Source organism: Solea solea, chromosome 7, assembly GCF_958295425.1.
Source record: "Solea solea chromosome 7, fSolSol10.1, whole genome shotgun sequence".
In the NCBI taxonomy this organism is placed as follows: Eukaryota; Metazoa; Chordata; class Actinopteri; order Pleuronectiformes; family Soleidae; genus Solea; species Solea solea.
This window is the reverse complement of record NC_081140.1, coordinates 4109911-4127207: the sequence shown is the minus strand read 5'-3', so window position 1 is coordinate 4127207 and position 17297 is coordinate 4109911. Positions and strand designations below refer to the sequence as shown.

Below are 17297 nucleotides of genomic sequence, written 5' to 3'. Positions count from 1 at the left end.
TCTGTAAAGCCTCTCCGGGAACCACCACCTTATTGTGGTGGAGAGGTTTGAGTGTCCCTGTGATTCTGAGAGCTGTGTTGTCTGGAGCCTAGTGCTCCTGGTAGGGTCTCCCAAAGCAAATTGGTCTCAGGGGAGGGGCCTGATGAAGAATGGTTCAAAGACCTTGGCTCTGGAACCACATTCCTGGATAGGGGTTGGAAGTTTTTCTTCTTCGGAGTTGCCCAGGGTGTAAGGCGCCGGGCGGGTGTGGGGATACTCACGAGCCCCCGGCTGAGCGCCGCTGTGTTGGAGTTTACCCTGGTGGACGAGAGGGTCGCCTCCCTGCGCCCTAGGGTTACGGGGGGGGGGAAGCCCTGACTGCTGTTTGTGCCTATGCACTGAACAGCAGCTCGGAGTATCCGGCCTTCTTGGAGGCCCTAGATGGAGTCCTGCAAGGGGCTCCGTCGGGATGATCGATTTTGTGATCGTTTCATCGGATCTGAGGCCGCATGTTCTGGACACTCGGGTGAAGAGAGGGGCTGAGCTGTCAGCTGGTGGTGAGTTGGGTCAGAGGGTGGGGGAGGACTCTGGACAGACCTGGTAAACCCAAACGTGTAATGCGGATGAACTGGGAACGTCTGGAGGATGCCCCTGTCCGAGAGGCCTTCAACTCTCACCTCCGGCTGAGTTTTTCCTGTATCCCTGTGGAGGCTGGGGACATTGAACCTGAATGGGTAGTGTTTCCGGGATATGTTATCCCGGAGGACTCCTGAGGCAGTTGCAAGGTATCAACGGGCCCGAAGGGCGGCAGCCTCTGCTGTGGCAGACGCAAAGCAGCAGGTATGGGAGAAGATCGGAGAGGACAAGGAGAAGGACTATCGGTCGGCACCAAGGTGTTTCTGGAAAACCATTCGGGGACTCAGGAGGGGAAAGCGGGGGACCATCCAAGCTGTGTACAGTAAGGATGGGACACTGTTGAACACTTTTAGGAACTCCTGAATCCCACATCTGCGCCCTCTGTGGTGGAGGCAGAGAGGGAAGCTGATGGGGGATCATCGTCAATCTCCCTGAGAGAGGTCACTGAGGTGGTTAAACAACTCCGCAGTGGCAAGACCCGAGGGGTTGATGAGATCCGCCAGAAATGCTGAAGGGTGTGGAAGGGCTGTCTTGGATGACATGTCTCTTCAACATTGCATGGAGGTCGGGGTCAGTACCGAAGGAGTGGCAAACTGGGGTGGTGGCCCCCCTTTTCAAAAAGGGTGACCTGAGAGTGTTTGCCAATTACCGGGGCATCACACTTCTCAGCCTCCCTGGTAAGGTTTACTCCAAGGTACTGGAAAGGAGGGTTCGACCAGTAGTCGAACTTCGGATTCAAGAGAAACAATGCGGATTCCGTCCTGGTCGTGGAACAACGGACCAGCTCTTTACTCTTGCAGGGATCCTGGAGGGGGCCTGGGAGTACGCCCATCCGGTCTACATGTGTTTTGTGGACCTGGAGAAGGCGTATGGACGCCTCCCAAGGGAGGTGTATCAGGCACGTCCAGCTGGGAGGAGGCCTCGGGGTAGACCTAGGAGAAGATGGAGAGATTAAATCTCCACTCTGGCCTGGGAACGCCTCGGGATCCCTCAGTCAATGTGGCTCGGGAAAGGGAAGTTTGGGGTCCCTTGCTGAAACAGCTGCCCCCGTAACCCGGCCCTGGATAAGCGGAGGACGATGATGATGATGATGACTTTCGGTAAAGCAGCTAGTGTGTTTGAATATTTTCCTGATGGAAAAAAATTCATTGAAACAGTAAACACTCTACAAAGAGTCGTTGGTTTTTACCTACTTGATGAAAGAAAACGCTTCCGTTTAAAGAGGTACATTACTACAGTTAGAAAGGAGTTAGGCATAACTGTACGGAAAAGAGCAAAAAAAATGAAAGTCTAAAGAAATAGAACAATGACCATACAACACTAGGTGTTTCATCTTTGTCTGTTTTTTTTCTTGTGTCCTCTTGGTGTCCACACTCCCACTCTCTTCTATGCACGGTTTAAAGGGGGCCTCTTTAAACATCAATGGGGGTAGAAACTTACAGAAGAGAGCTTTAATTGCTGAGGTAGCTAGACAGAAAAAACTAGATCTAATTTTCCTTCAAGAAACACACAGTGATAGTGTGAATAAGACAGACTAGAACTTATGGTGGGGGGGACAGATCGTGCTCAGTCACGGCTCTAACATCAGTGCAGGAGTTGTTCTATTCTCTCCATCAGTAAATGTAAATGTTTTAAATAGCACAGATGTTTTAAAGGGGAGGATCCTCTCAGTAAAGGCAGAAATTCATGGTTTCTGTTTTACGTTTATAAATGTTTATGCTCCAAACAAAGGCCCAGGGTGCTCAGTTGTTTTTAACATTTTAAAAGATCATTTAAGGCTGTGTGGTTATGGGGGGGGGGCCTGGAACTGCTGCGCAGATCCTGTAGACAGGACTGGTCAGGAGCTGCACCCTCAGTCAGCTACAGTTTTAGTCCAGTTAGCAGCAGAAGCCAACCTCGTCGATGTGTGTCTGCAGTACAAAATCATTTTGGCATTTTAATGTTAAACTTTTACTTGACTGTGTATTTAATCAAAATTTTAAATTGTTCTGGGAACACTGGAGGACAAGAAAGGGGTGCTTCCCCTCTCTGAGTCAGTGGTGGGAGGTTGGAGAAAGCCATATCAGGGTGTTCTGCCAGCAGTATACAGCCTACTCTAATACTAGAATTAAGCAGACTGTACAGCAGTTAGAGGCGGAGATTCTGAACCTGGAGGGAGCCTCTGGACAGCAGACCAACCTGATACAAACTAAGACACAGCAGTTAAATGCTTTCCTGCAGGAAAAAGCCAAAGGGGCACTGGTTCGAGCTCGCTTCATGCACTTCATGGAGAAAACAGTAGCACAGAGGAAGCAGATTGTGTGTCTCCAACTACCTGATGGGAAACTAACATCCGATCAGGCTGCGATAAAGAGACAAGTGGTGAACTTTTATACTGAACTGTTTGGGGACGAAGGCTGTGATGGGGATGCGAGTGCAGCTTTAACTCTGGACCTTCCACAGCTGAGTCCAGAGGAGCGCTGTACCCTGGGCTCAGACATCACCATAGATGAACTAACCACTGCTATGTCTCAAATGGCTATGGGAAAAACCCCGGGAATCGATGAATTACCTGTAGACTTTTTTAAAAACTTCTGGACTGAGCTTGGGCCAGACCTGCTAGACGTTTTTAAAGAGCCTTTTAGCAAAGGCACTCTGCCAGCTTCCTGCAGGCGTGCAGTGATTGCCCTTCTACCTAAGAAGGGTGATCTGACATCATTGAAAAACAGGAGACCAGTCGCTCTACTGTGCACGGACTACAAAATTTTATCCAAGTTTTTTTTGAAAGTTTTTATTAATCTGTTAATTCGGGTGGATCAGTCCTACTGTGTCCCTGAAAGGTCCATGATAGACAACTTGTTTATACTGAGAGACTGTATGGATGTATGCAACATGTATGGAATGAATATTGGTGTCATCTCCATAGACCAGGAGAAAGCATTTGATCGTGTTGACCACTCTTTTTTATTTGACACACCAAGAGCCTTTGGTGTTGGGGAGCACTTTCTCTCATGGGTGAAATTGTTGTACAGTGGGGCGTGTTGTGTGATAAAGGTGGGCGGGGGTCTTATTAGCCCAATCCTAGTAAAGAAAGGGATAAGGCAGGGCTGCCCCATTTCAGGCCAGCTCTATAGTATGGCCATTGACCCTCTCTTACATAGACTGAGGTCCCAGTTGAGGGGGCTCTCTCTACCAGGGCTGACTGACCGCTCCTCTGTGGTGATATCGGCATATGCCGATGACCTTAATGTCTTTGTGAGGGACCAAGGCGATGTGAGAGAGCTAGAAGCGGCCCTAGCTCTGTATGGGAGAGCCTCCTCGGCTAGGGTAAACTGGGGGGAAAGTGGAGCTTACCTGGTGGGGCGGTGGAGTTCAGAACTCCCCCCTGTTCTTCCGGGGAACCTCATTTGGGGAACTCAAGGGTTCAAGACACTAGGGGTGTTTCTAGGCAACAAGGACACAGAAAAAAAGAACTGGGAGGGAGTGCTGGTAAAGGTTGAAGCCAAGTTGTCTAAGTGGAAATGGCTGCTCCCCCAGCTGCTCTACAGGGGAAGAGTCCTCATTGTCAACAACCTGGTTGCCTCTGCATTGTGGCACAGGTTGCAAGTCCTAGACCCACCATCGGGTCTGATAGAACAATTACAAAGACTGCTGTTGGACTTCTTTTGGTCGGGTCGTCACTGGCTGCGGGCTGCTGTCCTGTACCTCCCTGTGGCAGAGGGAGGGCAGGGCCTTATTGACATCAAGGCCAGGATAGCTGCTTTCAGACTACAGACTGCTCAGAAGCTGCTGTACAACTGCTCTATCTGTTGGAAAGTACCTGCCCAACTCATCCTACAGAGGCCGGACGTCTTACTGAAAAAGGTTTGAGAATCACTGTAATAGAGAAGAGAAAATTACTTGTTGATTGAGTTCATGTGATCAGTATCAGCTGGGCTTTCCCCGCTAAAACAGGTCAAAATGGCCGCCACTGCACCAGTGAATAAATCCTCATGACAGTGAAGCAGTAACATGTGAAATATGATGAAGACAAACGTGTGAGTGAGGTGAGAACACATCACGGGCTTTAATACAACACTCATGTTTATAAAATCACATTCCAGCTGAAGTGGGCGCACTGGTTTAGCTCAGTGGTTACTTCACTGACATTTCTCCTGAAGAAATCATCAGTTCTTTCCCTCTGTGGGATCAAACCACGGGCGCTGTCCAGTGTTCTTCTTCTTCTTCTGTCTGCATTTATACATTGAACTACTTCTCTTTAATGTCGTCGCTGATTAAACTGAGTCACTGTGACGTTAGAACTGAACCACACAATCAATAAGGACTCATGTAATGTCATTGTTTAAAGCAGCCGTTTCTCTGTGTGAGTCTTTAGTGACGTGATGTCACGAGCCTGCGCAGATATTTGAAAATAAATGGTAAATTAAAAATGATGGTGATTATATTAGTCTCAATGAACAAAATTCATTTATTTATTTATTTCCCCAAAGATTAAGTTGTCTGTAACACCCACATGTTTATGTTATATAATATTTAATTCCACATGAAAGCATTGCACTGGTATAGCTCAGTGGTTACTTCACTGTCATTTCTTTCAGATACGCAGTCTTTCCCTCTCGAGGGATCGAACCATGGGCGCTGTCCAGTGTTTTCTCCTCTGATCCACTGTTTTCTTTTCTTTCTTTGGTCAAAAATACTCTCGTTAACAGCACGTGTTTCAGTTTCCATGTTGGTTTTACTGTCTCTGCTCTGAAGCTAAATAACTATGGAGGATGAAACCTGACTTATGTATAAATAAATACAGCAACAAATGTATAAATAAATACAGAAATAAATGTATAAATAAATACATAAATAAATAAATGCATAAATAAATGTATAAATAAATAAATACAGAAATAAATAAATAAATAAATGAATAAATAAATACATGAATAAATACAGCAATAAATAAATACAGGAATAAATAAATAAATGCTTACATAAATGAATAAATAAATGTATACATAAATAAATAAAAGAATAAATGAAAGAATAAATAAATGTTATAAATGTATTTCTACATTTCTGTTCACTTACATTTATTTATTTATTTATTGCTGTGTCCATATGTTAATGAGGTAGGAGGTCCTAACCTCAGTCAACAGCATGATTGGCTACAGGAGTGTGCTCGATCCGGGTCGACGACTTCTGCCTTACTAGCGGCGCTGAGTCGTGTACAGGAATGTTGTTGGCTACCAGCTCGCCCAGCACTATTGCCAACTCCTCAGTAAGGAAAGTCGCTATTGGCTGTCCTAGAAGTCGCTAAATGACGTCATCGTCTAATTTGCAAAATTGTTATTTGCCTGATAAAACCGTGCACCGTGACACGGCACAGATATCAGTACTGACACATATCAGACATAACATATATGTTCAGTGTGCGAACCATACCGCTAAGTCGTCGACCCGAATCAAGCACACTCCTGTAGCCAATCATGCTGTTGACTGAGGTTAGGACCTCCTACCTCATTAACATATGGACACAGCAATAAATAAATAAATGAATAAATAAATAAATGTAAGTGAACAGAAATGTAGAAATAAATGTAAGGCATTTATTTATTCTTTCATTTATTCTTTTATTTATTTGTTTATTCATTTTTTTATGCATTTATTTATTTATTTCTGTATTTATTTATACATAAGTCAGGTTACGTCCTCCATACTTTTTAGTCCACATGAAAAAAAAAAAGAATAAATGTGTCTCCCCGTCGGGGAATTGAACCCCGGTCTCCCGCGTGACAGGCGGGGATACTCACCACTATACTAACGAGGAGGTGCTCATGTAAATGATGCCATTTTGATTACAACACGTTTTTGGATGGATAGTGCTGCGAGATAAATCACCATTTTTACACGTATAGTTACGATTGACTCTCTTCACTTTTTCTAGTCATTCTTTATGGCAGTTTCTTAACACTGTGGATGTAATATATTGTTGGCCACTAACAGGATTTGGGGGGCGCTGCTTCCCCGTTTCATAGTTAAAGTTAGGACGCCTGCATGTTTCATTGAGTGAAACGTGCCCTCTTGCGCGTGCCTCAGATTTCCACCGGCTCTACTCGCCTCGGCGGCACGTGACGGTTTTAGGTTGCATCTCTGCTACAAAAAAAAACCTACTCAACTCAACACATCCATTATTACAAGTCTGTACGTCTACTTGCCTTAAATCAGCACATTTCGACACATATCGAATCCAACCTCCACTCACGCATCAAATCAATCAAAAAACCATATTTTGCCAATATTTACTGCACCATATATGCACCTTAAAATCCACTGCTAGGCATCTTATTGTTTATAGTGTATAGTACAGTTTTGGCTCATTGTGTATTGCACTGCTTTTAATTTCATTTAATTTTTAATTTAATTTCTTAATTTCTTCTTTTTTGTTTTTGGATCGTGATTGTATTGTATTTTGTTTTTGATTTTTTTGTACCGCTGCTACGATGACCCAATTCCCCCGGGGAAAAATAAAGTTATCTATCTATCTATCTGTCTAGATATTTTAGAGACTCCCCAAATCTCACAAATCATGTTTCCAGGGGCGCTCATGTCTCATTATGGGGGGCTGAGACCCCCCCCCTGGCTCCCCCATAGTTCGCACCATGGATATGTTATTTCTGATATGCATCAAATGCAGTGATTTTTTTTGTGAGAGACTGATTTAAGAAACATTTACACCCCGCTCTGTAAGCCAGGGTGGAACGGCAGCCTGGACGCGGAGTGGTGAGGGTCTGCTGTGACTGCAGGCTCCCTGGGACTGCTGCAGAGGCTCCTGTGAGTGCTGTGGGAGGGGGAGGAGATCCCGGCAGCACCCGCAGCTTGTTGAGCACAGTAACTGCAGAGTGATACGTGCTTTCACGTGAGAGTCTCCAAAAACCACAACAGTCTCCAATAACCTCCCGGTCGAGGACATTACGTTAACTGGAGCTGATTTGCAATGTTATGTTACAGGGAGGAAGGCTTGGGATCCGGAATCGTTTGTGTTTGTCTGGGTCTCCGATTTGACCAATCATGCTGTTGACTGACGTTAGGACCTCCTACCTACCTCATTAACATATGGACACAGAAATAAATAAATAAATAAATAAATGTAGGTGAACAGAAATGTAGAAATAAATGTAAAGCATTTATTTATTCAATCATTTATTTATGTATTCCTGTATTTATTTATTTATTGATTTATTTTTAGTTTTTTATTTCTGTATTTATTTATGCATTTATTTATTTCTTTATTTATACATTTATTTATTTATTTCTGTATTAATTTATTCATTTTTTATTTCTATATTTATTTATTTATTTATTGATTGATTGATTGCTGTATTTATTCATACATGTATTAATGCATTTATTTATTTATTTGTTCATTTATTTATTTTTTATTTCTGTATTTATTTATTTATTTATTTATCTATTTATGTATTAATGTTAACATTTATTTATATATTTATTTATTTATTTATTTATACATGGTCAGGTTTCGTCCTCCATATGTAAGTCTGTAGTGACGTGACGTCATGAGCCTGTGCAGATATGTAAAAATAGATGTATTTATATTATTCTCAGTTAATGAACAACATTTATTCATTCATTTATCAACTTCCACACTCTGTCCCCCACATGCTCATGTTCATAATATTTAATTCCACATGAATGCATCGCACTGGTTTATCTCAGTGGTTACTTCACTGACTTTTCTCCTGAAGAAATCATCAGTTCTCTCCCTCTGTGGGATCGAACCACGGGCGCTGTCCAGTGTATTTCTTCTTCTTCTTCTGTCTGCATTTATACATGGAACTACTTCTCTTTAATGTCGTCGCTGATTAAACTGAGTCACTGTGACGTTAGAACTGAACCACACAATCTTTAAGGACTCATGTGATGTCATTGTTTAAAGCAGCAGTTTCTCTGTGTGAGTCTGTAGTGACGTGACGTCATGAGCCCGCACGGATATTTGAAAATAGATGGTAAATTAAAGATGATGGTGATTATATTAGTCTCAATGAACAAAATCATTCATTTATTTAATTCCCCAAACATTATGTTGTCTGTAACACCCACATGCTCATGTTTATAATATGTAGTTCCACATGTATTCATCGCACTGGTTTAGCTCAGTGGTTACTTCATTGTCATTTCTTTCAGAAAACGCAATCTTTCCCTCTCGAGGGATCGAACCACGGGCGCTGTCCAGTGTTTTCTCCTCTGATCCACTGTTTTCTTTTCTTTCTTTGGTCAAAAATATTGTCGTTAAAAGCACATGTTTCAGTTTCCGTGTTGGTTTTACCGTCTTTGCTCGCAAGTTGCATAACTGAGAGTGTTAAAGTCAATGTTGTAGTGAGTGATTCCACATGAAATGCTGCTGTATTTCCACCTCAGCAGCGCCTCCTGTCGGCTCAGATGACGCTTGTTTCCTCTTCTTTTGACTTCCGGTTTGTAACTGTCGAAATAAAACATTTCAGAAACTCAGAGTTCCGGCGTTGTCGAGAGGAAAATGTAAAGATATGATAGAGAATTAAACAGTTGGTTTAATTTTATCAAGATTTATCAAGAAGACTCAATGATTCAAAAATAAACAAATATAGAAAAAACTTACACAGCAGCTAATATACACAATAGTATCCAGCTGCAGCCCCGGAGAAAAACACCCTCGCGTGACGGAAATACTCTGGTGTGACAGAAGTTACCTCAGAATTTTAGATTTAATTTAATTTTTTAACTTTATTTAGTTCAAACAATGAAAAATAAAAACCTTTATTGTAAAATGATGACACGTCAGTAACAATCTTTGAAGATGCTGAGGTTCTGTATAGCTTAAAATTGTAATACAATATTATTTAAATGCTTTTAAAGGTCACAGGCCGAGCGTCATGAGTGCTGTATGCTACGACTTATATTTACTATTTTATATGAATTGGTTGATGTCTTGCTTCAAACAGCAAACGTTCCCTCTTTCTTCCTTCATATAGGCCGAGCTCGTTTCTAGTTTTCTCTTTGTTTCTTCTTCTTCTTTGAAGTTTTTTTTTTAAATACAGCTGCAGCTGGATGCTACTCAATATACATCTTAAAAATACAGAAATCCAAATTAGACAAAATGCTTAAATAAATACAGAATAAATGACTAAATTAAAAATAAAAGTTCTGATTAATTTAGACTAGACAGACAGCAGGCCGAGCACAACATCTCACACAGTGAAGGGAAACAGTGAAAATATGATAGAAGTCAATGTTATTAAAAAAAAGAAAAGAAACATACCTGGAATTCAAGTTTTGTTTGAACATTGGATGAAGAAAAATTAACCATTGGTGTGATCACTCTATCACCAGCTAAAGGTGTTTTGGTCTGAGCATACATTCAGTCTTCATCAATCCAAAAATGCACTGGATTTTTTCATTCCTCATCTTTTTCCTCGTCTTCGTCTTCGTCTTCTGTGTCGTCAAATTTTGGGGGCAGGAACTGTGTGTCACGTGCAGAGCGTCCAGGCCAGTTTGTGTAAACTCAAACTTTTATTATATTATAATATGTATTCTTTCTTTTGTCATTATTTATCTCATCATCTGTTTTTATTAAAACATTTCTGTTGGCTATTTTTTAATGTATTTGTTATTTTTTTATTTGACCTTAATGTGTTTTCTATCATTTGTTACCTTTGCATCTTTTAGTCTAAAAAAAAAAAGAAGCTTCCACAATATAGAGGGATTTATAGGAGCTGCCTCAAGAGAAATTCAAAACATGCAACTTCTATGTTGTTTTCATAGGCGACATGTGTGGAAATGTGTGATGACGTGCATTTAATATCCCCCAAAGCAACACAATCACTGCACAGCTACAAGTGGCCAGTCAGTAACTCAGGAGACATCACTTTAATTCTCACAACAACACAGTCACTCAACTCGTGGAACACCTTTAGAAGCTGCATATACATACTGTATGTCTTAAATGCAGTCAACACCTGAGATTAATTCTTGCATGCTATTAAAAGCGATGATCCTCTTTTTTTAATATACAGTTTTGCTTGTAACATCTGGAAGAAATGTTTATAAATAAATAGAAATAAAATCGGAAGACCTTTTTCTTTTCCAAAATATGATTATGTACAGCTACTCTGCACCTCTGAACAACATGTAACAAACACAGACTCATAAATGCTGCTGGACCAGTATCAAAAAGCTACTGTATGATTGTCTAGAATGCAGGTTGTGCTGTTATAGTTGTGTCGTGTTTTTTTTTAAATATATATATATACACTGCATGACTGGCAGGAGTCACAGTTATACTGTATGTGCTACATGTGGCACCAAAGTAGACACAACATGAGTCAATACGCCAAAGGAGACATGTCTCTCCTCAGCTACTGATGCAGGACAAGCAGGACAAGCAGGACAAGAAAATGGCGTTTCTTTTCAGACAGATTATATCGTGTGTTTTGGTTTTCTGGTCAGGAGCTCTGTGTTTAACGCTGAGCACACATTCACATGTGCAGTATGTTCAAACTGTGCAGGGAAGCGGTACTGTTAATACTTTCATAATACATTTTAATACTTAATAGTCTCAATATATTTTGTGAAATTATGCAAATATTAAGTTAGCCCCCTCCCCCCCAGGGCGTGACGACATTGGCCAAAATATGAACCTGCAACTACTGCTCCTCTTTTTAGAGGTTGTAAGCGGAAAGTCTGTGGCTGCTCTAGCTCCCCCCTGAGGCTGTTGTGCACATTGTACAAAGCATACAAAACAGTTTTTTAATGATTAATGAATGACGGTAAAATAACAGTATTATTAGATGGTTGACATTGGTGGAGCAACAAATGCCTTTCTTATTATTGGAATAGCTACTAGTGCATGTTAGTGTGATAGGCTAACATTTACTATGTGAGATATGTTGAAATTAAGCACAGGTTAGCTGAGCTGTGCTAATGTTAACATGCTAATAACAGAATGTAAACCTGACACAGACACAGTAGCATGGTTACGTGGTGATGCTAAGTGTTTGAAATGTAAGCGTGTTGAAGGATTAACTAAAACAATCCACAATATCAGATCTGACAGACAAGAGTACAGTGACAGTGAGTTAGCAAGAGTGACATCAAACATGGCTAATGTTTACCATTGCTACACACAGCTAATGTCAGATGAAGCTAACAGTTTAGACGGCTAGACCTAACCCTTTGCATTTGGTGAGTTTAGAACTAAAACTATTTGGCTCAGTGGAAAAGGAAAACATTTCAGCGTAAACTTAAATAAAAGCAGAGCCTGAGTCATTCTGAGCTAAAAGCTATAGCCACTCTCCAACTTCTGAACCTTTCTTTCAGTGTCAAGATTTTGTTTTATACCATGTTCCAGACAACTCAGAATTTGGAAATGTACAGACCACCCAACCACCCGAATTCTGCAAAATACTGTATGTCACCATCTTTAGAGCACAAATGTAACGGTAATCAGTCAAATGTCTTTTTCTAGCTTGAATCATATCCAACTCCCAATCTGTCTGGAAGGTGGCACCTTCCCATCCAACGTATTTATAATAATAATATTATTATTATCATAATTATTATTTTGATCCATATGCAGAGGAAGAGCTAAAGCAAATTCCACAAAATTTCCTGAGATTGGACTGACAATATCAAAAAATGTTGTAGCTCCATGTCAGTGCTCTCCCACACAGTCAGACACACTGAACAGCTCCGAACCTTCCCCAGCGTCCACCTTGTGAATTATAGCCTACAGTGAAATTTTGGGCATGAACATTTCACCAAGTGGGACTCATCTTCAGGCAGGAAGCTCCTTCTAGACCATCAGTTCTGTGAAGAGTCTGAAAAGAGAAAAGTTCCAGTATATTTTCTTTCTTTCGTATATTTTTTTTTTTTTTGCAGTATGATCAGATTGAAGGGAGGCTGGAGGGTTTCTGGTCGGGCAGACATCATTCTTGATCAAGTGTTTCCCTCCAGTCAAAGCTGTGGTTTGGTCCATGTGTGAGGGGAAGGATGGGTGGGTCCATTAATTGCCACACCCCAGTGTCCCCCTGCTCCTCACAGGAGCAGAAGCCCAGGTAGGGGATCTGAGGACCAAACAGAGGAATCAGTGGTGAGAAGGTGGAAAGTAAGGAAACATCTTGCATACATGCCTGTGGTTTCATTCTACTAAAAGCAGGGTGTGAGTCAGTCTGGTGTTTCAAACTTTGAATCAACGCTTACAGTCTGTGCAGTCAAGACAAAACACCCATTGTGGGACTAATAAAAGATCTTATTAAATGTATTATTATGATTATTATTATTATTGTTTAGTTTGGGCCATGCAATAACAGTGTACAGGTTGACTCCAGCTTGGCCCACGACCCTCAATGTTCAAAGGCAAAGGTGTGTTGAATATCAGTGTTGACGAGCAGACAGCACCAACTGCCAATACTGAATCCAGAGCAGGGAACTTGGTTCATCTCTATTTTAGCATTTTAATTCATACCGACAAGCTTGTTTTGTGGGAAGAAGGAGAAACAAGTTTGCTTTGTTACAGAATATGCAGACAAACACTGAAGCCTCAAGGTTACAGAGAGTTACACAAGCTTGCAACCCTGTTTTCTCAGTAACGAGAAGCCCAACAAAGAACCATTATCTAAAGAGGAAGTTTGGTCTGGATGGAATCCAAAAGCACAACAAACATTATGTCACTAGTTGCGAGTATGAAAGCAGGTCAGTTTTCACTGAGTCAGGTATTAGATCGGACAAGCTGGTGGTTGAGATTAAATCTGACAATCGGATTGAATCTAAAAAATAAAAACAAACAAACACTGAATATTAAAACAAACAGCTATGATGTGGATTTTATTTCCTACATATGGATGCTTTACACCTCTGGGGTTTTAAAGGTCACCCATGTTCCTGTACATCTGGCCATAATGAGAATGGTGGGAAGAAGTGAGGCAACCAGATGGAAGTATAATGATGGATGGATAGAGGTGTGGGATGTATAGAAAAAAAAAGAAGTCTAGATCCAAAAACATATGCAGTGAACAGACCTTTCGGACTACTTGGATGAAGTCCTTGGCGCTCCGTGGGCCGCGGCCCTGCAGCTGGCGTGTGCAGGCCTCTAAGGAAGAAGCGTGGGCTACAATCAGCACGTTGTTTCCTACACAGTGGGAACCAAGACAGGATAGAACATCAGAGGACAAACACACAAGAGTGTAGAAGAATACGATACAAAAAACGCAGACTCATGAAGCTCACACACAAGCTGCAGCAGCTTCTCTTACCAGTGTTTTTGCAGTCCGACAGGAGATCTTTGGTCACTTGGTAGCTCCGACTCATGTAGCTCTCATAGGACTCAGACACAGTGAGCTTGCTGACAGGGATCAGTGGTCTACATGAGGCAAATAATAAAGTCAAAGGTCATATGACAGTCAGCACTACAGCACCTCCTTATGCCTCCTACACACTGTGAGATCATTATTAATCACACTGTGCAACGTGGATGTAATAATCATGACACCGAACACCTACTGAATCATAGGCTATGACGCAAGTCATCAGCTGCAACACGTGTTAAAGAAGTTATTAGCATGTGCCTGTGGTTACCAGAAGAATAACCGCTGGCACACGGTGCAGAGAAGAATCAAAAGAGGAGGTGGCATTTTATTCATATTTTGCTTTAATAATATTTGACTGTGTCGTGCTGTGAGTTCATGTTTATTTGCAAGTCAGAGGACATAGATGGTAGCAGCACACACAGATGGCCATGTGACATTTCTGACACTAGCAGACAATTTTCACGAGGAATCTCTGGTAGCAAGACTATGAACCTCTCTCACATGATGTCGTACAACCAACATTTAGAAAGTGCCACGATTGTCCACGCGTGTATTTTTTGAATGGGAAAGTGCAAAATATACATAAATATATGTATATTTATCTTTCCTGACAATAAACCACTCACTCTCCATCACAAAAGTCCATAAGTCACAGAAGTAAATCCATGCACAGGATTTCAAACAGCAACTCATTTGAGCTTTCTCTATGAGCTTTGGTGCAGAGACTGTGGTTTAAAGAGTATTTTTTCCTTGTGTTTTCATCTGTCTCCAGCTGCTCCAGGGGCTGTAGTATCTCATAAAAGCACACTTGAAAAAGCCTTAACTTTGAGGTGTCCTATGATGTGGGGTTGATTTCTCATTCATTCATAAGTAAATCCATCTAGAGATGCTTCGGTGCTACAGACAGGACATCTGTGCAGAGCAGATAAACAACACAGCCACAGCTGCAGGTAGGACACGTAAACTCTACAAACTTATACTGTGTGTATACACACTATATACACAAACTGCTTCCTGTTTTGATCCCCTAGTTCTTTCACAGTGTCTCTGTGTCCTTGAGCAAGACACTGAACCTCAACTCCTCCTGATGCTGCATCATTAGTGTGTGAACTGTTCAAATACTAACTATGACCCGACAGCCATTTTGTTTTTGCTGTCCAATCCTGAGGTAAATGTAGCTAATGTAAAGCTTTTCTGACTTTATGTTACTCTGTCCGCAACACCCAAACATTACCATCATTACGGCAACATGACTTGTGTATAAATAAATAAATAAATAAATAAACAGAAATGTATAAATAAATGTAAAGCATTTATTTATTTATGTAATTATTTAACCATTTAAATATATATTTATTCCTGTATTTATTTATACATTTATTTATTTCTGTATTTATTTATACATGTATTCATTTATGTATGCATTTCTTTAATTTATTAATTTTTTTCCCCCCACACAGTTTACTTGGTATATTTCTTCCCACTGAATGCCCTTCTGATGGGTACCAGGAGTACACTTATGCCACCCCAGTCATTGGATACATTTTTTTACCACAGGGACACAGTGGCATGCAGACTAGTGGAGCCAGGGATTGTACCCTCCATTTGTCTTTGGACTACTCTGCCACCGATCCACACCAAGCCTGACATGCACATAAATGTGTAGATGTGAAATAAAAGAATATACAAGGTGCCACACATGTACTCAAGCTGGCCCAGCATGTGATAACAATTTCAACATGAGTTCCAACAGGTTATGGTTATGTATTCATGCTCCAGTGTGTGTGTGTGTGTGTGTGTGAATGAGACATACACTGGATGAAAGATTATAAAGGCCAAAGTATAACTGCAGTCCATTCATCATTTATAATAGAGTATGTTCAGACACACACACACGTCACCCTGACATATAGTGGGTGGTTTTGAAAAGAGAGAAATGAAATAGAATGGATGATAACATTTGATATTGAAAATAATATGGCATACATACAATGGTGGAGTGACCTTTGTGACCTTTGGGGCTCTGTATGCATTATTGATTGTGTGAACCATCACACTACGCATCTGTGTAGGTAGAAGAACTGAGGAGGAGTTTATTTAGTATTGTATTAGAGATCTTACCACTGATACTGAAAGGTTAATAAAAGTGCAAAAGCACAGATGAAAATATGAGTTAGGTCATTTTGACTTTCGTATGAAAACATCAGTAAATGAGGATGAGATATTTTATGGGTAGCATATACTCTTACACTGATATATACTGATATTACAATCAACATACATCAAAAACAGTTGCACAATGCACTGTGTGTTTAGCCCTGCACTGTGTATTACCTATATGATGTGTCCACACTGAAATTGGCAGCAGCTAGGTCAGCTGGAGGTATCCATGCAGGCAGCGAGTTCCCAGAAACCCACTTGGTCCATTCAAAAAGACCTGGTTCCACTCTAACCTTCAGTTTAGCATCCTGCTGCAGACCTGTACACACACACACACACACACACACACACACAGGATCAGATTTGGACTCATTTCCTGTATGGACCAAACTTCTTGGTTCAGTCTGAACTAAAACTAGAGGTGTTAAATGTTCCTTGGTCCATGGTTTGAAATACAGACCAAAATCCTGTCTGAACAAAAGAGATGATCAGTATTTGGTTGATTTGCATGTGCAGCTTTTTTGGGTGGTTCAGACAACAGGAAGTTGAAGCACCATTAAACAAGAGACAAAGAAGAGGAAGAGAAGCAAAAGTGGGCTGTGGTTCCACCTCAGATGACATTTCGTCAGACAGTGTTTGAACAACGAGACGCACAGACAATAATGTTCTGTGACTGAAGCTGCTGACGCTCGTGCGCAAAGACTTAATTCAAACATATGAACAATGAATACTATAAATCAACCAATTAAGCAAACCGAGTCATTCGTTTTCTCCTGACAAACAGAAAGATGCTCTACTACTATTCATTAATTAACATCAAGATAATATTATAATTTCACTAGCACTTTCCAGGTGAATATGTTTGTTGCTGCACTGATAAGTGAACGTCTAGGCTCACTTTGGTAGATTTAGTAAAACATAGCATTTGGTGTCATATGTACAATCTAAAGGCAGTGCATTGCAGTTGATGTTTCTGCTGAAGAAACAGAAATAAAATAACGGTTAAATATTTTAACATATTTTGATGTCATTTTTTGCACCAAATTATGGAGTAGTATCAATAAGAGCACTGATAAATATATGTATATAATAAGCAGTACTTGTATCAGAACCAATAAAATCCCATCACAGTCTGATGTCAGACACACACATTATTATTATTATTATTATTATTATTGTTATTATTATTATTAT

The 17297-nt window shown here is 40.8% G+C and overlaps 1 protein-coding gene and 1 non-coding gene across 3 annotated transcripts in view; both read right to left on the bottom strand.

The window, feature by feature from the left end:
• Positions 1 to 6340: 6340 nt before the first annotated feature.
• On the bottom strand, positions 6341 to 6412 carry trnad-guc (transfer RNA aspartic acid (anticodon GUC)). Its single transcript has one exon. It is a non-coding gene; the product is annotated as a tRNA-Asp (tRNA).
• Positions 6413 to 10480: 4068 nt separating this feature from the next.
• Positions 10481 to 17297, bottom strand: part of ubash3bb (ubiquitin associated and SH3 domain containing Bb) — a 54689-nt gene continuing 47872 nt past the window's right edge. For both annotated transcript variants that reach the window (XM_058633521.1, XM_058633522.1), the window contains exons 11-14: positions 16278 to 16422; positions 13890 to 13996; positions 13656 to 13765; positions 10481 to 12701 (exon numbers count right to left, since the gene is read on the bottom strand). In XM_058633521.1, the coding sequence (XP_058489504.1) occupies positions 12564 to 12701; positions 13656 to 13765; positions 13890 to 13996; positions 16278 to 16422 (500 nt within the window). In that variant the 3' untranslated portion in view covers positions 10481 to 12563. The remainder of the gene's footprint in view (positions 12702 to 13655; positions 13766 to 13889; positions 13997 to 16277; positions 16423 to 17297) is intronic.